The sequence below is a fragment of the Notolabrus celidotus genome, chromosome 21, assembly GCF_009762535.1.
Source record: "Notolabrus celidotus isolate fNotCel1 chromosome 21, fNotCel1.pri, whole genome shotgun sequence".
Taxonomy (NCBI): domain Eukaryota; kingdom Metazoa; phylum Chordata; class Actinopteri; order Labriformes; family Labridae; genus Notolabrus; species Notolabrus celidotus.
The window spans coordinates 3,838,331-3,863,100 of NC_048292.1; the positions used below are offsets into that span (position 1 = coordinate 3,838,331).

At 41.1% G+C, this 24,770-nt stretch overlaps 1 protein-coding gene across 7 annotated transcripts in view; it reads right to left on the bottom strand.

Moving 5' to 3' along the window:
- Window positions 1-24,770, bottom strand: part of syt1a (synaptotagmin Ia) — a 262,791-nt gene that overhangs the window by 30,567 nt on the left and 207,454 nt on the right. For 6 of the 7 annotated variants that reach the window (XM_034673888.1, XM_034673884.1, XM_034673883.1 and 3 more), the window contains 2 exons: window positions 12,612-12,784; window positions 7,998-8,123 (listed from right to left, as the gene is read on the bottom strand). In XM_034673888.1, the coding sequence (XP_034529779.1) occupies window positions 7,998-8,123; window positions 12,612-12,784 (299 nt within the window). The remainder of the gene's footprint in view (window positions 1-7,997; window positions 8,124-12,611; window positions 12,785-24,770) is intronic. The other variant, XM_034673889.1, reaches the window with a different exon arrangement.

Genomic DNA, 24,770 nt, shown 5'->3' on the forward strand with positions numbered 1-24,770 from the left:
TCTCTGACTTTAAACTGAAGACTCTGGACTCTGGAATGATCATTTGGACTGATGAGGACTCTTGTTTTTATTTTATTTGTAGGCTGGCAGTCTTTTTCTCCGCTATGGTTGTTTTATTTGTTTGTTTTTGACCCTTTTTGTATTTTTGTGCTGTTGAAATAAAAACTTATATAAACAAACTAAGAACTAAACAAGTTTAAAGAACATTTGAAGCATCAATAAGACATTTAGTGTGATTTTTCTTGTCAGAGACAGATACCCAAACTTCCCAGAGTCAGTTTTCTGCCATTTTTAAAACCACGGCTTCACGATGAAGTTCTCATCTCTTATTTCATAATCTCTGTGATACCGCTCTATATCTGCTCGGGATGTTGGTGAGACTCCAGGAGGGAAAGGTCTTCATGAAATGATGGAGTAATGAACACATGGTCACAACATTCTGCCGCTGCACCACAGACACACACCTGTACACTGTAAACACACACACACACACACACGACCACAACACCCGCTACACATGACGACAGTGAACACAAGCGTTGACAGCGTGGAGGATCCTGGATTAATGAACTGCTCCCAGGTTCTGCACAACATCTTCTTGACATCACCTGCAAACACTGAAATGAGCTCCCGTCAGAGCAGTAATGTAGACCACTCTGACTTAAGTGTGACTTCTATAATTGCACAGCTGAGTGCAGCCTGTCATTATCTCCTACAGCGTAATACTTATACACCTCAGAAGGTAAATAACAGACATATGGATAATCTAGCCGTCATTTCCCTGGACTTAAACGTTATGTTTGGCACTGTAGTGTTGTGAAGTGATACTTCAGCCGTACAGTCCCGTTTGACATCATAAGTCACACCATCTCGACTAGAGGGGAAGAAACGGTGCTTAAGAGAGAGAGAGAGAGAGAGAGAGAGAGAGAGAGAGCAGGAAGTGCTTGTTGCTGCTTCTGCTACATGAACCTTTTTATTCTACTGAAGGACATTTTCACTTCCTCTGAAATAATGCCAAACTTTCCATCCATTCATCCATCCATCCATGCATCCATCCATCCATGCATCCATCCATCCATGCATCCATCCATCCATGCATCCATCCATGCATCCATCCATGCATCCATGCATCCATCCATGCATGCATCCATGCATCCATGCATCCATCCATCCATCCATCCATCCATCCATCCATCCATCCATGCATCCATGCATCCATGCATCCATCCATCCATCCATCCATCCATCCATCCATGCATCCATGCATCCATCCATGCATCCATCCATCCATCCATCCATCCATCCATCCATCCATCCATGCATCCATCCATCCATCCATCCATCCATCCATGCATCCATCCATCCATTTCCTTCTGCTTATCCAGGGTCGGGTCGCAGAGGCAACAGTCCCAGCAGATTGACCACACCTCCCTCTCCCCAGCAACACTCTCCTACTCTTCCTGGGGAATTCCGAGGGGATCCCAGACCAGGTGGGATTTATAATCCCTCCATCGAGTGACACTTGAATAACACTGGATGAAAGTTGTTGTGTTGTACACTCCACAATGACTTTGAAGTGGATGATTGCACTGGATACATCAGGGAGACACACATAAACCAAGACTAACAGCTAGCTTGCAGTTTTGTCAGCTACAGGAGCTTTATGGTTTCAAATAACGGACAAATGTCTAGCTAATGATGCTTCTATTCCAATCCCAAATCCATCTCTTCTTCTCTGTTATCTTTCAACCATTACATTAACCAAATAACTTTTATGAAGACTGGACCACAGACTGTATAAATAATGGATGTAGCATCCGTGACGTCACCAATCTGTTCCTGAAGCGCTGCTTTGAAGCCAATCAGCGGCGGCAGCCATATACAGAGTTCGTACACTTTTTTCATGGTCAAATTTAAGTACTTTTCAAGGACTTTTAGGGTCAATTTTCAAACTTTTCAAGACATACAGTAAGAGAGGCATGAAGATTTTCACTGGGTGGGCCAAATTATATCAGACCTTAACAGGTCATATCAACCTAATGCTTTTCTAAGGAGAAATTGTTTCATTTTTTCATCTTTACTTCTGTTCAAATGGATGTTGTTATTGATGCTGTTATTAATAAGCCGTGCCCGGAACACCTCTAAGGGGAGGCGTCCGGGTGGAGATGTCTGAGCTCCTGACCCTCTCTCTAAGGCTGAGCCCTGACACCCTTCAGAGGGAACTCACTTCAGCCGCTTGTATCTAAGATCTTATTCTTTCTGTCAAGACCCACAGCTCATGACTATAGGTGAGGGTTGGAACATAGACCGACTGGTAAGTTGAAAGCTTTGCCTTCAGGCTCAGCTCCCTCTTCACCACAACGGTCCGGTATAACGCCTGCTGCACCAATCCGCCTGCCGATCTCACGCTTCATTTTACCCTTTCTCTGAAATAATGCCAAACTTTCTTTTTGCTTAAAATGTCAATTAAAGTAAGAGTGCAGAAAAAGGGGAGTGCCAAAAAGGGGGAGTCCCAAAAAATGAAGGAGCAGAAGGAGTCATTACGTCTGAGCAGCTGCTAACAGAGTCTTGGAAGGATGATCTTTTTTAACAGCCTACATTTTGACAAATTCAGTTTTGGAAGCTGAAACATCCTCTGCTGGATCCTCCACACTAAAGGAGGAATTCAGCTCCTCTAGTTCAACTCCCAGGATTTTTTATTCCTCACATTTCACACCCTCCAGATCTCCTGTTTTAGAGAACACTGTCTCAGCACTAATAAGAACTCGTGTTTCTAACACCTGACGACTGACTAAAGCAGCGCTGAGAGTCAAAGAGCCACTTCCTGTGTTTGTGTTTGCACATCTGTGTGGGTGTTTCTGTTTAACCGAGGACTCTGGCTGCTGCTGTTAACCCCTCTCTCTGTTTGTGTGTGTTACTTTCTGGCCCACTGAGCAGCACGATGACCAGACTCAGAGCAGGATGGTGATTCAGCCCTTTGGCAGCTTATCCTAGAGGGCTTTCTCCCAATGACCACTCCACACACACACAAACACTCCAAAGGAAGCCCAATGAGCCTTTCACTGACTAATATTTACTGAAGCGGCTCATTTCAGAGACGGACTGTCTAGGGGGAGAAAAATGAAATGAATAATAAGAAAGTATTAATATGAATGTTTTGAAATTCATCCCTTCTTCGTAATGAGTTCAAACTCCCTGTATTCAGACCGGACACAATGCGATAGGCTTGCTCTTGACCTGCTTGAAGAGCAATGAAAATGGTAATGATGTTGAAAGTGGGAATGACATTATAATTCCCTTCCTGCTGTGCTGAGAGCGCTCTTTGTGGTTCATTTGCTGGGTATTTGCCTGATGTGGCCGCCTCGTCGCTCCCAGAGTGATTTGGATCTTTTACAAAACCTTTCGTCTCATTAGTGAGTAAGCCCCAGAATCATCAACACCGGGGGCAGCCGCCATTTGTGGTGGTTAACAGACAGAAACAAAGCTGGGATTCACTGCCATGAGGACCTGACATTAATCTGCATGTCTTCTCCCACTCAGCCTGATATCACTGCCTCAGTCTCTGGAAGCATGCAGACCAGTGTTTCTTGGTAGGACTAAAATCTATGATTTAGTGTGACGACGAAGTGCTGACGACTGCAACACAGCTATTTTCTGATTTTTCAGACAAATTATATGTGTTTCCAGAGCAGGAACCAGGGTCTAAATTAAGTTCAAGGGTGATGGATCTACATATTGAATAGTCCCTGCTCAGGGGGTACTCCTTTCCCAAGGCCCAAGGTTCTTTGATGAGTAAAACTATGTACATACACTGATTATAACTACATGTCATGTACATTTCTTTCATAATGAGATGCTTTTGACTGTTAGAACTGTTTCAGGGATCATGTCAGGAAACAATTTCGTTTACATTAAAAACAGGTTTTTAATTTACAAACAGACACCAGCTGAGCAGAGAGAGGGGCTGACAGATTATTGTACTGTACACCTTCTTGTTTGCTGCTGTAACTCCATGAATATCCCCGTTGTGGGACGAATAAAGGAGTATCTTATCTTATCTTAGATAGAGGCACAAAAGGGAGATTGCACAAGAGTAGATACTTTCTGTACTGTAACGTTATTCAATAATTGAAAGACCATACCTGCCCCCAACAGGACTTGTGACAAGTGTTTTCATGCTAATGTTTAGCAGAGACTTGAATTAAGAGATGATTAGCATAATCTTCACAGAACCTCAGGCTGCAGCTCCTATAGGTGTCATTTATGAACACATTAGTTTGCCTGGTTTGTGATAACGATAGATATCTTGGAGTGAAAATTTGAACGATGTCTAGTAGATGTGCTATTCTGTTTGCATGTGGATTGTTGTTTTTTATAAATAGTTAAAAAGTAAGTTTGGCATGTGCAGCACTTGAAGTGTATCGTATCATGTTGTGTTGTATCAAATTGCACCATATCATATTGTCAGTCATCTGTAATCTATCATACTGTCAGATTTTCTCTCATCCATTTCTTATTAAGGCCCTAAATCATGAGTGAGAAACTAAATCTGAATGTTGAGATTGAGGGCTGATATTGGATAACCGGGGAAAATGTTCCAAATGAAATTCCTTAGGTGCTGTGTATGGTTATTGATAAGGCCAGTTATAAATAGTTCTACATTTTAAAACACCAACATTTATCACCCAAACTTCACTACATACAAGGGCCAACTACTTTCTACATTGGTGTTTCCTCTTGCACACTAAAGGCATCAGTTAGTCTCTATTGTAAGAGTATAAGTGGTGTCTAAAACCCTGTGAGTTAAAACCTAATATAGTGAAGCAGGAACAGTATATAGAAGTTTGAACAGCTTCTAAGACGTCTCCTTAATTCCTTACTTCAGTATTTCTGTCACATTCTGTCAGTTAAAGTAAGTATAACACCATGATGCCTTCACTGAGGCTGTCTGATGCTGTTATTCAGAATATTTTTGACCCTTTCACTGATTCTTGCTCTGCCTGCTGGTCTTTTGTACTACTGAAGACATAAACACTTTTGCTTTCAGGCCATGTCAAACTCCACGTGGAGTTTTTCATGTCAAGTGTTCCTGACTTGGTATTGTGAATCATCTAATAGGGACTGGTCTTCCAGTTGGACGTCAAACTGAAGGGTGTTTCAGATTGGTATTTCAAATTTAAAGAAATCTCATACAGAGACGAGGAAACACTGAAGAGTACCATCTTCAGGCGTCAGTGGTAATCAAATAAAATCTCTAACAACAAAACAGTCTGAGCCCTGACACATCATTTCAGCTGACAATCATCTCCATAATTTCCTCTCGGACACTTTTCCTGTGATAATGAAAATTTCACAGAGAGCTTTCTATTATATCAAGGAAGGTGGAGCCAAGGCATCAAACCAATCGCCTGCTCCAGTTCCCCTACAGCAGCTCTATGGTGCTCTCATTGATTACATGGGCCTTTAAGCCAGAGGATTATAAAAAACTTCTCCTGGAGGCCTCTGTGCTCGTGGACTGTCTGTCACTGATGTGAAAGTGGGTCAGATGACACGCCGCCCCCCCAGGTTTTAGGTCTGTCTGCTGAGAGCTTCTTTGACTCTAGTGGCAGCAGGCGGGCGGACAGGCGTCGAACTGAGTCCAGCTCCTCTGAGGTCACGCTAACAAAGCGTAAAAACTGTCATCCATTCATTACACTTTAGCTCTGGTGTGAAGCTGATGACCATTGTAATCAAGAAAGCTCATAAGGGACCTGTCACTGCCTCCCACTACATGACTGATCAGTGCTGTGAAATGTGATTTAGGCCACAAAATATCAGTTTTTATGAAGTGAGTCAACAGTGTGTCATTATTTATCTCAGAAGAATAAGGATCTGAAGACAAATCATACTACATTTAAGCATTATTATTGACTTTTCAATCTGTTCCTGGTGATATTTTAGAGATTAAGTGTTTGAAACTAATGACAGGTGGAGGGGACGAAGCTGATTGAAGTTCTTTAGAGTGTGTGGGTGTTAGTCTCTCTCAGAAATGGACTAGATCATACATTATTCAACATTATTACTTAAAAGATATTACTTTATTAAGCATATATGCCATTAAAAAAACCTAAATGAGACTAAAAACATTTAGATGATATCGAAAAACAGGAAACCTCACATTAACATTAGTTCCGGTGTTCCACAGGGCGCCATTCTGGGTCCTCTTATATTCACTATACACCTAAACAACATCAGCTCTCCAACCAAAAATGTTATGTACATTTTTAAACAGATGACACTATATTAAACTGAACTTATTCTTCTACCAATCTGGTCATTAAAAATGCAAAGTCTGTGTTAAATATGCCAGTTCTAGCGTATCAAACATAAGCCTCATCTGAATTCTTACAAATCTAAATATTTGTGTTTCTCTCGATCACTAGAGCAAATCCAGAAGTCTGAAATTGAAAAGGCTGATTATTATGTTGCTAATGTGGAACATCTGATAGATCTCATGCTATTAAAACAACCATGTACAATCTACAATTCAGTCAGACATTGAATATCATGAAATTGTATTTATACTATAGATGCTGGAGATATTGAGACTTTTAAACATAAACTAAAAACATATTTATTCAGTCTGGCTTTTATGTAGGTTTTAACAGTTGAATTACTTACTTTTTTACTGTTATATTGATTTTAATGTTGTTTCATTATTTTATAAATCGGAACTATTTGTTTTATTTTTATTTATTCATTCATTTTTTTAATGTATCAGTTTTATTGACATTTTTAGCCTTCATTTTATTTTCAACTCTTATCCTTACCCTTTTTAATTCATTCATTTTAACTATCTATATACTTAATTTTAATTTGATGCTTTAATTTATTTTAATCACACATATTTTATTGTTGTTGGTGTGCATTAGTCTCTATTTTCATTTTTATATATGTATATTTTTCAGGAATTATAGTTTTATTTTGCATAATTGCTTGCATGCATTCCATCTTTGCATTATTGACTTGTGCTATCTCCATGATTGTGTATGGAGTCAATAACACAACAGAGAAAACACTGAACCTTCAGGCTATTGTTCTTCTTTTTTTTGTAACAGAACAAAAACAAATAATAAACAAAAATAGAAAAGCAAAGTCCCCCCCGCCTCCATCAACCATTAAACCAGTTCCTACCTCACACAACCACACACTCCACTTAACACCCAGGTTATTAATGTATTCTCCATACATTGCACACTAAGTGCTTTTTTATTAAAGCTGTTATGTGTCTTTTGCTTATACTTAACAAAATACACCTTTCAGTCTTGTTGTATTGATAGATAAATACATCCGTATAAGACTGCTTGCTCTGGGCTCTGCTGAGACGGCTGCCATGCGGTCACAGCTCATGCAATCTCCGGATTGATACTCATATATATACATTCCTCTGTCAGTGTATGCCTTCGTGTGTCTAAGAGTGTGAGTGTTACTGTCTCATCCTAGGATGTGAGTTGTGTGTATAATGGAGAGTTAGCTGGCTCTGTGAGGGACAGCGCTGTGTGCATGCACCACATTTATTATCTGTCACACAACATCTGGCGTCAGGAAGCTGATGTGCATCCTCATTCTGCTTTTTTTAAAACTCAGTCTCTGGAAAAAATAAAGCAGATGGGTATCTGCGAGGCCTGTTTTCAATCAAGTAGAAAGAAAGGAAAACAAACTCACAGGCGAAATAAATCCCAACAGTGTAGTGCATCTTTTACAAGGCTGGGTGGCAAATGCACAAACCCAACCAGCATGATATCCCAGAGAGACTCATCTCAGGCTTCAGCAGTAACGCCAAACAGCAGTAATGCCACCAATACAGAGTGTTGTGCAAAACCTTGGGAGGGTCCTGTTTAATCTCTGGAGGGATGGAAAAGATGGACCACCTCAGAGGTTGGGTGTGACCATACTTACGAAGGAGGACCTTTCTCAACAACGACACACACACACAGATTCGGAGAACAGACCCTTACCGTGTTCTCTGTGAAATTGTAATCCAGGGAGTATTGTAATTTGCCCAGTTTCTGGTCCTCCTTGGGCTCGGCCTCTTTCTCCGTTTCAGTCAGCCCTGTCTCGGCATCCTCCTCATCCTTCAAGGCCTGAAGGAGACACCCACCAAGAGTCAGTGTCGCCTGTTTGTCGCTGGCGCTAGCACCCAGCCAGCCGTTCCCCCGCCTAGGTCCTGCCAGCGGACCTACTCCTGTAAAAGCTGCCACTTGTTTTATGGTGTATAAAGGGGGGAAACGATGGGGAAGCAAGCACTAAAACAACATAGCAGTTAACACCAGGACATGCTCTGTGATGCACTAAAACCCCGGGCCTGGTCCCCTGATGATACTTTCTATTAATCTCTGGGTGAGTCTGTCTCAAAGGGAGGAAAGATCAAATGATGGCGCCAGAGATGAGAGCAATGCAGGCATTAGAGGAAGTAGAAGATGAGGGGAGAAAGACTTAAAGAGAGGACAGGAAGAAGGAGAGAGAGAGATGGTTCTGGAAAAGATTACAGTGAGACAATTCCCTTGATGTAATTTCAGGCAGATCAAGTCTCTGGCAAAAACAGATATCAACTGGGAAATGTACGGTGGCCCTGAGAGCTCACAGCACTGCAACTTCAGAAAACACATGCACAAAGACAAACACAAGCAAACTAAGAAAACGTCTTCATCAATATGACAACACTTGCGCAGCAAAGACCACAGCACAACTGAAGTGTTTCCAGAGGACACTTATAAGTGATGCACACGCCAGACATGCTTGTTGTTGACGCAGATTTTGAGTCACAGTGCTATTAAGGTTCTCTTACCGTCAGTGGTGTTGGAAAATGAGATTAAAAAGTAAGTGTTTTTAATTTATTTTAACATTGTGATCGCATGATTCAGCCTATTGCAGTTTTTAACAGCAGATCACTGCAATAGGCTGAATCATCCAGCCATCCATTATCGTGACCGCTTATCCCGTTAGGGGTCATGGGGGGCTGGAGCCTATCCCAGCTGGCTTCGGGTGGAAGGCAGGGTACACCCTGGACAGGTCGCCAACCTATCACAGGGCTAACACAGAGAGACAGACAACCATTCACGCACACACTCACACCTTAGAGTGACCAATTAACCTGGTGAGCATGTCTTTGGACTGTGGGAGGAAGCCGGAGTACCCGAAGAGAACCCACACATGCACGGGGAGCCAGGGATTTGAACCAGGAACCTTCTAGCTGTGAGGCAGCAGCGCTACCCACTGCAGCACCGTGCAGCCAGGCTGAATCATGCGATCACAATGTTAAATAAATCAAAAACACTTACTTTTTTATCTCATTTTCCAACACCACTGATGGTAAGAGAACGTTCATAGCACTGTGACTCAAAATCTGCGTCAACAACAAGCATGTCTGGACGTGTGCATCACTTATAAGTGTCCTCTGGAAACACTTCAGTTGTGTTGTAGTCTTTGCATCACGTTTTTCTAATGTGTTGTGCTCTGTTCTTTGCTGCACATGTGTTGTCAAATTGATGAAGATGTTTTCTTAATTTGCTTGTGTTTTGTCTTTTTGCACGTGTTTTCTTAATTTGCAGTGCTGTGAGCTCTCAGGGCCACCGTACAAATGTCTGAAGAGGCAGAGTGAGAAGTGGATTACCCTGTTGGCTAACCTGGCACTGAGATAAGGGCAGCAGGTGGTGGCATTGGTGGGGAAAAGGGTGGAGGGAGTTTGTTATAAGACCAACATGCGTTTGAAGAGGCAGACTAGCTCTCAAGGTCATTCATTCTGCAAAAAGTTGCCTTCCAAGATGTCTCTTTTTTTTTTCGTTAGGCATGCAGAGCATTCTCTGTTCAATCCGGTGCTCTCGTGTGATCCCCACATTCCCAAGTCTGCTGACACCCCCTCAGACAAACAGTCACATTAGCATCATAACCCCCTAAAGCTGCTGTGTTGTCCCCTATGCCGATGGTAGCTAGAAGCGTCATGCCAGCGGTGGAGGGGGGAGGTGTTGGTAACAGGGGGTTGTAATGTACATCAGGGGGGCCTGCTCCTATTAGTTTGTCAAGTTGCTCATGTGAAAGCAAAAGGCTGAACGACACTGATTTGCTTGAACACTTTTTCCACTGCGCCGGTTTGTCTCTGCCTTTTGGGGACGAATCCAAATTGAGTTCTGTAAATTTCATTCAACACTTAAAGAAGGAAGAAGAAGAAGGAGCCGGTAAAATGATTGAGGAAACAACATGTCCGTGTTTTTATAATTCAAAAAAGGTTTCTCCAACTTTTCTGCGTCTGCGCTCCGGAGAAGGTGAGACCTGCTTTGCTTCAAGTTGACAGCTGTGATTGTGAAACGCTACTCTTCATCAAAAGCTTTCCTTTTCATCATCATTTTCAAAAGAATGTTTACTTGTAGAGCCTCTCAATCATTCCACGCTCCCTCTTTGAAATGTAAATTGAAGAATCAAAAGGCAGGAGACTTTCGCCGGGCGAAAAAAATCAGCATGGTTCAACCTTGTCAATGCGCACCCAGTGGTTTTTTTTTCATACATTCATATATATGTGCATATGCAGGTTATACGCACATATATACAGTAGATATACATGTACTGTATGCATAGTTACATATATTTGGTTCTACGGGAGTCAGTTGTTGTCAAGAGGCTACAAAAAAAAAAAACATCAGAGCAGCAGGCTTAAGAAGATCCAACAGCAATATGGAACCTACCGCCAGTGACCATCCCGAATTGTCATCAGACACAACACAGATAAGGAGGACATAGAAGGAAGAAACACAAATTAAAACAACCACACACAGGAGTTAACACACCAGAGTCTGGGCACACCAGGAGAAATGACCACGGCGCTCAGAAGTGGCGGATTCTCTCGTATTATTATGTGAGGGCGTTTATTTTGATGAATGGATTGTTTTAAAAGTAGAAATTGGACGCTGCAGAAGGCAGACGGGATATCAGACGTTAATGAAGAATCTCCTCGAACACGGTGAGTGATTAACGGTGATGTGCTCCGGCTACTTCACTGACCTTGAGAGTTAAAGCTAACACTGCTCTGAGCTAACAGAGTTAATGTACGCTTCTTCTGCTGCAATAACTAAGACAAATGTAGTGTGAGACGTCGTCGCATCTACCTTTAATATCAGAGGTGATTAAAGCCCACTCTGTCCACTCGCGACGCAAAGTGTCATTTTGTGTTTTGGTGATGTCATTTCTCTGGGTGGATACCACTTCATTACACAGCAAACGTTACTCACTCTCTTCAACGAGTGAGCAGGTCCTCATATGACAAAAAGAAACACTCACAGGAAAAGTAGGAGAAAAAAGAGAGTGAAATAAACTCTCTTCAACCTGAAGCCATTTAAATGACTTCTTTAACTCTCCTGTGATTAGACTGCGGTCTCCTTCGTTAACGCTGGAATATTACAGGATAATAACTGAGTATACACTACCAGTCAAAAGTTTGGAAACACCTTCTCATTCAAGGGTTTGTATTTATTTTAATTATTTGAAACACTGTAGATTAATACTGAAGAGATCAAAACTATGAAAGAACATATATGGAATTATTTAATTAGCAAAAAAGTGTTAAACAAACCAGAATATGTTTTATATTTTAGATTCTGTAAAGTAATAATAATAATAATTTTATTTGTAGAGCACTTTTAAAAAAACAAGTTACAAAGTGCTTCACATGGGCAGCAAAATAAAACAGGCAGCTAATAAAACCACACAAGTCAAGATAAATAAATAAATCATATTTTAAAAGTAATAAAATTCCCCTAAAATAACTCTAAAGGAATACAATTATTTTAAAATATATTTACTAAGACGGTTAAAATAAAATAAAATGTGGATAAAATCCAGGAAGACTGTGCGATAAAAGTATGTTTTAAGAGGTGATTTAAAAGAGCTCACTGACTCAGCCTCCTTTTTCCTTCATGACAGCTTTGCACACTCTTGGTATTCTCAGTCTGCTTCATGAAGTGGTCTCCTGGAATGGTTTCTAATTAACATGGGCCTTGTCAAGAGTTCATTTGTAGAATGACTAGCATTCTTAATGTGTTTGAGACCATCAGTTGTGTTGTTCAGAGGTAGGGTTAGTACACAATGGATAGCCCTATTTGACTACTGTTGTAATCCAGATTATGGCAAAACCAGATTATTTCATAGTTTTGATGTCTTCAGTATTAATCTACAATGTTGAAAATAATCAAAATGAATAAAAACCATTGAATGAGAAGGTGAGTCCAAACGTTTGACTGGTAGTGTAAATCTTAAGCAGCAATAAATATACAGACGAAGCAGCCCTTAAGAGAAACAGGGACATTCTTGACGGCCATATTTGCAGTAAAATATTATATTGCAAATGTGATCAATCAAATCTGTCACCATACATTCTGAGATGCTCTAAACTACAGAGAGAAATGTATGTCTGAACATTTATGAAAAATAAAGGTTATATAAAAACTTAATTTAGCGTAGCGTCATAGTAACATATAGGTAAGGTCATGCACAGAGGGCTGAGTATAATAAAATGTCTGTTAAATTATCATGTGGGACGCGATGTGTCTGCAGTTAAAGGGAGAGTACTTCACAGGGTGTACCTCGGTTTTCCCTCCGTCCTTCACGTCCATCATGTTGATGGCGTTTTTGCCCTTGTCTTTGTTCTTCTTTTTGTTCTTCTTCTTGAATATCCATTTTTTGCAGATGCAGAAGCAGCATGCTAACACCAGGATGATGGCCACGAAGGCGATAGAGACGATGGCCCAGGACGGCACTGAGGAAGGAGAGAAAAGAAGGAGAGAGTGGGGTTAACATCTGGGAGAAACTTTTTTAGGTGCATTCCGGGGTCTTTTAGCCCCCAGAACTACTTAACCCTGAACTAAAAGGTTCCTGTGCCCCCATTGTTGTCTGTGTTTCGACCGCGGGCTGAAGTCCCGGGTAGATTGTGCAAATCAGGCCAGTGACGTATGGAGGAAAAGAAAAGTAAATGCACTACACCACCAGACCAGTAGAGGGCAGTAAAACATCATCACAGATGACACCATAGAAGCAGACGGACAGGCAGGTATCATTCTGAGCAACACAACAGTTAGCCTGTTAGCATGAAGAGACTCAGCTGGCGCTGTTTTAGATGGTGCTATATTTCATCACAGATGGATTCACTGAATCAACACGTGAGAGGAGATAAGCGCGAGTAGCAAAGACGTTTCAACACGGCTTTAAAATCCTTTATAACTCAAAAAGCCGTGGCAGAGATTGGCCGGTGTTTTGGTTTAAACAGCGACCCTGTTAACTGGAGACTCTCAGCCGGATGCATCCCTCATAAACGTCTTTAGACGATCATTAAATATCTGATGAGGATATTTTGAAATCTTAATAAAAACTAAACTAGTTTGCATTCCCAGGAACTCCTTCTGTGTTTCAACAGCTGTGTAAACTCCACAAACACTGACACGTTCAGCTGAAGGTCTCCAGTTTACAGGGTCACTTTTAAAATCGGAACACCGGGAGGAGAGACGCATTCACGGTGGGCTGAGAGAAGACTACTGTTACAAGCTGCTAAATCAAGAGAATCACAGATAGAAAAAAAAATGACTGTGAATGGTTTTTTTGGAAAAATTTGAAACAAAAAAATTGACAAAAAAAAATTTTGAAAGAAAAAAAAAATTTGAAAGAAAAAAAAATTTTGAAAGAAAAAAAAATTTTGAAAGAAAAAAAAATTTGACAAAAAGAAAATTTGACAAAAAAAAATTAAAAATTTTTGAAAAAAAAAAAAAAATGACAAGAAAAAATTTGAAAAAAAGTTTGGAAAAAAAAAAGAATTTGAAAAATAAAATTAAAAAAAAAAATGTTGAAATTTTTTTTTCTTGTCAAATTATAAAAAAAACTTTTTTGAAAAAATAAAATTTGACAAAAAAAAAATTGACAAAAAAGTTGACCCGGAGTCTGTGGAAAAAATTAATTTGCATTCCCAGGAACTCCCTCTGTGTTTCAACAGCTGTGTAAACTCCACAAACACTGACACGTTCAGCTGAAGGTCTCCAGTTTACAGGGTCACTTTTAAAACCGGAACACCGGGAGGGCTGAGAGAAGATTACTGTTACAAGCTGCTAAATCAAGAGAATCAGCTAAATCAGCTTCTTCTTTTGAAAAGTACACACACATACAAAAAAGATAGAAGAAATAAAAACTGATGAAAGAAAGAGAAATCAAGTGAATCACAGATGTGTGTGATGTTATTGTGGACGGCGGGTGGAATAGAAACACTGTGGTTAATCTACCAATCAGACACGTTCAGCATTGCAGGCCCTGCCCACCTTTGAAAAGTACTACCCCCCTAGCAGGGGCTTTTTAGGGGTGAGATTATCTACCCCTGAACTAAATTTAGACCCTGGGTCCACCAGTTGAAACACACGTAGCTCCGGGGTAAAGTCCCTCCGGTCGAAAAACGCCTTTTGAAGAGAAGAAAACAACAGCTCTGTGATGAAGCGTTTGAGCCAAAGCTCCAAGAGGTACTTATAAAACCTGACAGGTGAAGACAAAGTAGGAAAATGTGTTTGTCTGTGGAGTTGGCACGTCGGCTCAGCACCTGAGCCAGCGCCCGGGTCCATCCAGAAGTGGCAGACTCCTAACGATCGGTCTTGACTAGCGGGACAAGACGGGACCGCACAGCTTCAGCCAATTTAGTGGAAGTAACAGATGTTGGCATTTTCCACTTGCCATTTAAACAAAAGAAATTCAGACAGCTGACACTTTCACGGCAATCACCGGCTGCACAGAACTCACCGGGACCCAGAGCGGGGGTAATTTCGCAGGGTGTGCTGGAGAGGCATTAACAGTGGTGCGGCTGTGACAGATCAATGATGCAGTAAAATAAAAGGTTCACAGGGTTTGACAAACATGGTTCAGATTCTCCCGGCTCCTGTGCTGCTTAAAATGTATTAAATCAGACTCTGGTGTTGAGATTTGAGGCGTACATTAAAGACAGACTCTCCCTCAGAGGTGTAAGTTCTCACGATCAGACGAAGATTAATCTCTCAGATCAAAAGTAGCCTGAGCAACGAGAGTTTCATCTGAAGGCTGGAGAACAGTTTGAATCCATTTGAATGCGTTTGTGTCACTGTGTCGGTGATATTCTCCATCAGATCATCCGTTGCTCAGTTATTCTGTCCTTGTCAAAACAATTTATCTGAAACCCTGATCCCCGTTTTGTTTCTGTGAGGAGATCTGACTCTTTCAACCAAACACGGCTCCATGTGCTGCAACCTTTACACAAACACTCACCTGTCTCTGACAGATCATAACTGGGATGCATCTCAAAGACAAGCAAAGTCTTTGTGATGTTTTTGACTCGTGAGAGAGTAAAAAAGTTGGTGAATAACAGGAAGTCTTCTCTTACTTTGGTCAATGTCACATTATCGTGCTGTGTTTACGCCAAAGGCAGTTTCAAACTCTTCTCTCATGGTACTTTCAGCGGCTCGGGGGAAGGTGGGGAAGACATTTGTTAGACTATGATGTGCTTTTCTCATTCCCATTCTCATTTAACCTTAAATATCATTATGTTCTAAATGTAGCACAGCAGTTTTATCTGCATCTGTACAATAAGTCTGATAGAAGTAAGGAAGTTGGAGCCTAGACTCTGAACACAAACACTGTTCTCCTGCTGCATTAAACATTTCAAACCACAACCACAGGAATTGTTTTTGTGAACTTCATTTAAAGTTTTTGAAAGGCAACAAGTAAGACAGTTAGAAACAATATGAGATAGAGAGAATGGAGATAAACCTGTATGTAGGCTGTGTCTGTTTAAAATGACATATAACCACTCGACCAGAGCAATGAGGAACCAACACAGGCATGTGGACATTAACCTGCAAGGAGGACTGAAGGCTACCACTACTACTCCTCCTCGTCTTATCACTATCATCTCTCTCCAACTCGGTCTCAGCAGATGTGTGTCTAACATGAGTCTGGTCCTGCTGGAGGTTTTTGGCTGTTAAAGGAAGTTTGTCCTTGCCACTAAATACTGCGAGGTGCAATGCTCATGGTGGATTAAGAGGAGGTAAGACCGAGTCTTATCCTGTCTTGATGTTGGGTCTCTATTAATAATTTAACATAGAGTACAGTCTAGACCTGTTCTGTTTGTACAAGCGTCTTGAGATAATGATTGTTGTGATTTGGCGCTGTATAAATAAAGATTGATTGATTGATTGAAGGCTGGTGGTGCTAGCTCTGCTAGTGGTAGCCACACTCTGCAAACCAATCTGACATTGTTTACCTGTGGACTCTGTGATCCCGTACTTCTTTGGGCATTTTCTTAAGCTTTAGAGCTACACAGCTTCATACAACAATAAATAATTCAAGTCAACAATATTGTTCAACATTCAACAGCATTCAATATTCAGTCCTAAATATTCAATAAGAGCTGGGTTTTAGACCTTCTGATTCATTCTATTTCCCTGTTGAATTATTTATTTATCTTTTATTTAAAATTATTATCACATATTATTATCTGTTTGCTTTTTCATACATTCACTTATTGTGTTTCTTATACAAAAACATCACTTGCTTTAATTGTTTACATTGATCTTTTGTTTGTAATGTGTAAAAAATTAAAATACAAAAATTCAGTTCTAACGACTGGGAGAGTGATCGCTTCAGAGCATCCCTTGGGGTTACCATGAAAAGGTAAAAACCTTAAACGAGCATCCTGATTTAGGTACAGTTTCGGAGCTACAACAGTCATTTTTCTTCAGATAATTGGGGGTTAATGAGTTTGTTTCTGCCTGTTGGGCAACGGCCACTTAAAATGAAAAACTTGTTTCACAGTAATCATCTTCGAACCACTCAGGAAGGCTCCAAGTGTTGTTTCACCACCTTTGGCAATGTTATTTTAAGTCTTTGGGGTCATTTCTGCTTTTATTTGATAGGAAAACTGAAGACTGAAGGGAAGTGTTGAGAGCAGAGAGTGGGCGATGAAATGCAGCCTGGACTGTGGCCTTCATGGACGCGCTGAGCACTTAAACCACTACGCTAAACCAGCTCCTCAGGTGAAGTTACTTTGTGCAAAGGAAAAACCTGTCCTTGTTTTCAGAGTTTTACAGCCGTCGTCACCTCGCTCTGTCCTCCTCTCATGGTAACTACATGATGATAAATCAGATAAGAGGACTTTGTGTGAGTGGCGTGAGTTTCCTCCTCCGTATGTCTCTGCTTGACTTCATGGACCCCGAGAGGAGAAATTGGACAACTTGAAGTCAACTCTGTCACCGACCGACTGTCAGACAGACACTCGGCTCAACAACAGCGTGACAGCTCTAACAGCCGTCAGCAAACACAGTGACACCTCTCTCAGCTACAGTCAGCTGGTGTTCCCTGGTGCATTCACACAGGTACACCAACACAATGATGGAAGAAGAAGAAGAGGAAGAGGAGGAGGAGGAGGGTTGTTTTAAATACCGCTGAGAGATAAAATCAAGTCCAGATGGGCTGAAAATAATGAGAGACCTTGCAACAGACTTCTCACTTCAGCAGTCATAATCGCTGCTCCTTTCTTCCACCCAGCAGACAACAAACACCTGGCAGCACACCCACCATTTCAATAGAGAGAAATAACAGACAACGAGCCAACTGAAGGAGCATATTTTTCATTTCACCACTCCAAAAGTTCTCCTTCATCTGAGGATTAGCTCCATAACTGCCAAAAGTCCAACAAACTGAAAGATAACACAAAGCAGGTCAAAGTCCAGCCGTTTGAAGACTTTATCTAAAAAAACTCCAAAAAGACCCGTCAAAACAGAAAAGTGTATTACAGTCCATCACTGTGGGCCTCGGCCGACCGGCGCTCAGCTGTGGTTTCTTCACCAAGAGGACCGAGAGGAGAGAGAGAGAGGGAGAGAGGGAGAGGGAGAGAGGGAGAGAAAAATCGATGCTCTGTTGACAAAATCAATAAGCACTCTCCTCCAAGGAAAAACAGTGAGTGATGTTCTAAAATAACTTCAGGATCTACAGCTTTGGCCTTGCCTGGGGGGGGCGGGGTGGTAATGGAGGTGACACTGGGTGGGAGTTGTTTACTATGAGACATCCAGAGGACTGAATTTCCTTTAAAAGTTGAAACTATAGGAGGATAAAGTCAGGGTCGGGTACTGTTCACTGGATTTAGATACAATAGAGTCCTGCAGGGCTTAAGGTATCATATTTTCTTATTTTTTATTTTTTAAGGTATATTTTTTGGGCATTTTTTCCTTTATTTGATCGGACAGCTGAAGACAAACAGGAAATGTGGAGAGTAGAGAGTGGGGGAGGACATGCAGTCAATGGTTGAGGCTGGAATCAAACCTGCGACCTCTGGGTTGAGGGCTTTAGCCTCTGTTTATGGGGCGTGTGCTTAGACCCCTAGGCCAGGGGCACCCTACATCATGATATTTCTAAAGGGCTGAAAAGACTTTGGACTAAATGTTGAGTTTTTAAAGGAAAAAGTAAAATATTTGCTTTAAATTGTCAGTTTTAAATTAAACCTTATAATTAGAGGAGCAGCTTTATTAATGGTGAATAAATATTCAGTTGTGCTTTATGGATCAGATTAAATCAATTAATAAAGGCACATTTAAGGTTGACAGATTCAGAATATATCTAGGTTAGCTCCTTCTGATTTTTCAACATTTAAAACTGTGGAAGGGTTTGGTGTGTGCCTTTGGTGGTTTTGAAGTCAAGGTTCATTCTATGTAAAGTAAAGAAAACAAACACAACATAAAACATCTTATTTTGGGAGGGATTCAAAGAAGAATGCTTTAACACGTCATCTATAGTCCAGCGTTGACACTTCAGGCTTGCCGGCTCAGACTTCTTTTTTTAACACTTTGAATTAAACATAATAAAAACAAGAAATGTATAAAAATAACTTACTACCAAGAAGTTCTCCAATAAATAAAAGGTTCTGAAATAACTTACAGAATATATAATGTTTAAATAACTAAACTTCTCTCTCAAATGAGACAGGCACGGTACCTTTGGGTTTATTGAGTTAACATCTTCTTCTGAATGAACTTTAGAATAAGAAACATCTCTCTCTCTTCATCTCCTATCATCTCTATCCCTCTCTCCAACACGGTCTCAGCAGATGTGTGTCTAACATGAGTCTGGTCCTGCTGGAGGTTTCTGCCTGTTTAAGGAAGTTTGTCCTTGCCACTGTAACTTGCTAAATGCTGCAAAGTGCTCTGCTCATGGTGGATTAAGATGAGATCAGACTGAGTCCTGTCTGTAAGATGGGACTGGATCTGATCCGGTCTTGATGTTGGGCCTTTGTTAAGAATAGAACATAGAGTACAGTCTAGACCTGCTCTGTTTGGAAAGAGTCTGAGGAGAACATTTGTTGTGATTTGGCGCTATACAAAAAAAGAGTTGGTCAGTCACCTTTAACGTGTTTACACTTTATGTTCCCAGAGTAAGGTTGTAGATCAGCTGTGATAAAAACACAAGAAGCGGCACATTTGTTCTTATTTAAGGCCACCAAGAATCACCAGCAGAAGGCAATTTAAATGTCAAAGAGAGTGTTGTGGTTTTTTCCCCTAGTAGTGGTGATATTCATGATCCTGTGCTGCAGTTTCAAATGTGCTAATGAGTCGTGCATGTTGCCAGAAACTTGTACTTTTATCTTTGTCCGTTGTTTGGAAACCAAAGCGTTCCCAAACAGCAGACGTTGATGCTAGCAGGGATCTTTAAGCTCTTGGTTCTTGTTTGTTGTGGCTGCCATGACGGGCTAAGCATGTTGTGTGTGGTGCGCTTCTGTTCCCGGTTTGTGTGGGAACCCGGATTTGTGATCCTTTTTGTTCTGTACTGAAAGTCCTGTACCAAAACAGACAGGTATGATTACTTTTTCAGGGGTTTGGAAGCATGCAGATTTATTTTTCCCAGATGAAATTTTCACAACATGTCAACCCAAATGTTGTTCTTTTGAATGTTTTTCACTGATGCATAAAGGAGCAGAGACTTTCACCTTACATATTGAAATGAAAACACAATGAGACAGTCCTTTAATGGAAGTGTCTCTGATGTGACAGCTCCGTATTCCAACCTGGCAAACCGCAGCAGCGAGCAATCACCTCTCTAAAGAGACTCAGGGATGGTAATACATTTATTCTCCTCCAAAATAAAAGCCCTGATTAAAAGGAATCAGAATAAATACTCCCTGAAACGTCTTCATAACGCCGAACGCTGATGTCACTCTACAGCTTTTCATCAGCGCTGAAAACGCCTGATGAAATTCCATTTAGACAGTTACAGTGGAAATCAATCCATGAAGCGCGCTCTTATCTTATTCATCAAGCGTGCGTCTTCCAGTGAAAGGCACTTCAGTGTTCCTTAATTAAAGGAACCTGAGTCCCAGAAAGCAATAAAAGCATCCCCTAATTAACTACATTGTGTGTGTGTGTCGTTTCTCGGGAGAGAGAGAGGAATGGAGTGAGAAAGTGAAAGGGAGAGCGAGTATTGCCAGCTTGCCACTCCACTTCAACTGCCAGCACTTATCTCCTGTTCAGCCGAGCGACATGGCATGGAAAATGGAGTTTCTCTAATGGGTGGGCCGCCCGTGATGCAATCCATGTTTGCTGTTCTTCAAGGCTCAAATCACATTTCAGCGCCGCTATCGAGACGGCACGGGCAGGTGGGAAACCAGGGCACGAAACAATGAGACCTTTACAGAGACAGGGACTGAAATATGCTGTACTATCTGCTGTGCTCTCTTTGCTGAAGCTGCCTCTGATGTTTTTAACCCTCCTGTTATGTTCGTTTCTTAGGGACTTAATGTTCCTGGGTCAACTTGACCCGGGGCATGTTTAATTATCCAGAAGTGTCAGAACAAAAAAAAAAAACAATAAACATTTTTAAATCTCATTATTAACTCCATTACTGACCATTCAAATCAATATTTAGTGCTATGGTGTTTAATCCTCACATCCTCACATGGTTCAATCAGGATAACTCACCCGCTTTTTATGAACATTCATGTTAAAGCTTTTTACATGTATTAAAGGGTTCAGATTAGGGTTAGGGTTAGGATTCAGATTGGGGTTAGGGAACAGAACCATAACTAAACTCAAGCGAACAGAAACAGAACCAAACTCAAGCAAACAGAACCAGAACCAAACTCAAGCAAACAGAACCAGAACCAAACTCAAGCAAACAGAACCAATCTCAAGCAAACAGAACCAGAACCAAACTCAAGAAAACAGAACCAGAACCAAACTCAAGCAAACAGAACCAATCTCAAGCAAACAGAACCAATCTCAAGCAAACAGAACCAGAACCAAACTCAGGTAAGCAGAACCAGGACCAACTCAAGCTAACAGAACAAGAAACAAACAGAACCAGAACCAAACTCAAGAAAACAGAACCAGAACCAACTCAAGCAAACAGAACCAGAACCACATTAAGCAAACAGAACCAGAACCAAACTCAAGCTAACAGAACCAGAGCCAACTCAAGCAAACAGAACCAGAACCAAACAGAACTAGAACCAAACTCAAGAAAACAGAACCAGAACCAGAACCAAACAGAACCAGAACCACCTTAAGCAAACAGAACCAGAACCAGAACCAAACAAATCCATTGCCACCTTAAGCAAACAGAACCAGAACCAAACTCAGGTAAACAGAACCAGAACCAATTCAAGCAAACAGAACCAGAACCAAACCCAAGCAAACAGAACCGGAACTAAACAGAACCAGAACCATATAACACATAACAGGAGGGTTAAACTAGTGGAATCAGAAGTAGAGGCGGAGTCAGTGAGAGAAATGAAACTATGGAATGATTTATGATGATGTGATATAATTTCAGATGCTTTGGTTTAACCACAGGAAATAATAATTCCACTCAATAACAGCATCATAGAGTTCTGAGTGACAGAGATATATTTAGCCGGTAGAGGAGAAGAAGAGGAAACATACTTTGTGGTGGAACCTCGGCTGAACTGATTCTGGCTGTGATTCAGCACAGTTCTGGGTTCCCTGAGAAGAGCTTATCAGATTTCATTTGGAGCTGTAACAGAGTTCAGAGAGCAGAGAGCCGAGTCTCACTGGCTTACACTTCCTGCCCTTTATACTGTAGATACTGCAGGGTGATTTTAAAAGGCCTTATCGATACGAAAACAAAGCAGAGAGATAAAACTAATGTAGAGTAATGTTGGACAGTTCGTCATTAGGGGAGAATAGGTCTGGAAGTAAAGATGTTTATAATATCTGCTTTTACATTATTTCTCTGGTTCTTTAAAGACACATTAAGACCCTTGTTTTTACTGTTGTCTTGTTTACAGTTTGGGAATGTGCTCACATCATCAGGAATCACTTTAGAAACCAGGATGCAAGCACATCCAACCAAACGCCAGCCCAACCAACAAGACAAATGTAATAAAGCACATTGACAGAACTTAAAACATCTGGTATAAAATTCTTAAATGCCCATTAAAGGGTTAAATGTCTTAAGTCTTGACTGCCGGGGGAACTGGCACACTGGGATCCTATCTCACCCGCCCCATCCACCCATCACTTACTTTAACTCTCCCTGTCCTATTGAAAGTTACTAACCATAGACCTGTCTGCAGTCCCTGAGCTCCCTTATCTCGTAGGTTCCTCTGAGTCACTGCTGTGGACTTTCCAGACTCCAGCTTCTACAACTACTACTATCCATGTCATCACTATCATCTCTCTCTCTCTTCCTCTCCTCTATCCCTCTTTCCAACCCCAACTCAGTCCCAGCAGATGTCTGTCTAACATGAGTCTGGTCCTGCTTGAGGTGTCTGCCTGTTGAAGGAAGTTGCAACTATTACCATCTCTCTCTCTCTTCATCTCTCTCTCTCTCTCTCTCTCTCTCTCTCTCTCTCTCTCTCTCTCTCTCTCTCTCTCTCTCTCTCTCTCTCTCTCTCTCTCTCTCAAGTTTGTCCTTGCCACTGTAACTTGCTAAATGCTGCAAAGTGCTCTGCTCATGGTGGATTAAGATGAGATCAGACTGAGTCCTGTCTGTAAGATGGGACTGGATATTATCCGGTCTTGATGTTGGGTCTAGAACATAGAGTACGGTCTTGATCTGCTCTGTTTGGAAAGAGTCTGAGGATAACGTTGGAATTTGGCGCTTTATTAATAAAGATTATCCAAATCCAGATGAAACTATGATTTGAAAGAAGGCATTAATATTTATTGACTCTATATTTTGAGAATAAATATCATTATTTTGACCTCTTTTGTGACGAATACTTCAAGTGTATGTCATAAAGATCTGAACCAGGCGGATGAGCTGTCTCTGCTCTGACTCAGTCCTGTGTTTAAATGACTTGTGATGCCTCGTCCTCTCTCTCCGATAGAAGCAGCACTTTACATCAGAGAGAAAGCTTTTATAAGCTCACTGAGATTCAGTGGATGTGTTTTAAAACAGCAGCGTGCACATGTGAGTGTGTTTAATATTGCATCTGGTTTATATCCACTTCCAACAGGCCGCACTAATCTAATGTGACAGGACTCTGTTGGTCAATTAACCTTGACATTATATCTTGTTATGCTTATGAGAGCAACACTCTGTCTGCGCCCTTTCCCTGCTGCGGTTTATTTAAGCTAACAGTAGGCCTGCAGCTGGAGACTCTAACACCTATCGGCCACTATAAATACACACACTGTGCAATTATTAAAGCTAATGAGAATGAAAGATGCATTAAGAATATGACCTACTGTAACAAATAAGATTGAAAAAGCTGGTCTATGTGTTTGAGATTTAGTAAATGAAGTACCAACTATGAAACTATGAAACTGTGTCTTCTGAGATGAAGTGACCCTACAGTAAGAGTTCATGTGTTGGACTCCAGCAGTGTTTCCCCTACCATTATACTGGGGCGGGGGGGGGCACCACCCCAACAGCGGCACCCGCCCCCCTTGGAAGTTCAGTTAATTTTATTTTCTATATAGCGCCAGATCACAGCAGAAGTAATTCAGGGTTACCTCTCTTATAGATCAGGTCTTAAACTTGTTCTTTTATTAAACGGACTAAATATCCTTCTGTTATTTATCTTATTTACATTCTTTCAAGACGAAAACGAGACTATGACGAGCTAAAGTGCATCACTGATTATACAAACTTGGATGAAAACTTTAGCAGGACATTAAGAGTTCCTATTTTCCCCGCTGTGCATCTAATCTTTAGAAATTGAAGCTATGCATGCATGTGACAGGCTGTTATTATTTGAGGCTCAGTGTTAGCTTGGTCTCTACCTGCAGCAGGTGTGCTGTGTGAACCAGTCTCCTCTTCATTGAGGATTTTTACCCCTCAGTGTGTGTTAGTGACAAAGACACTACCGGGGGGACGTCTGTTTAGTACTTGACGTTTGTAGTTTTTGCCGCTGTCACCGTAAAAAGAAAGCTCTGCACCTAGAGCTTGATTTAATCCAGTTTGGTGAAACATCAGGTATCTGATCAACTACAAAGTCTGTCTGTCTCCGCCCCAAGGCTGTAAACCTAGGGGAAACACTTTCCAGTATAATCTAGATTATCTAATGCTGCAGTGATTTTTATTTCAAAGTACAAAGAAAGTACCTAAGGTCATATAAAACATTGACAAAACAACACCTATCCCAAGTGAAGGCAGAACTTTTAGAGCTCCCCCTGGTGACTGGCTGCAGTAACGGTCATAAAGCCTGCCTCCTCCATGTTAACAGATGGTGCATGGTCCATCTTCTTTCCATCCACCGCTCCAAACTAAAGGTGATCTTGCATTTTCCATCT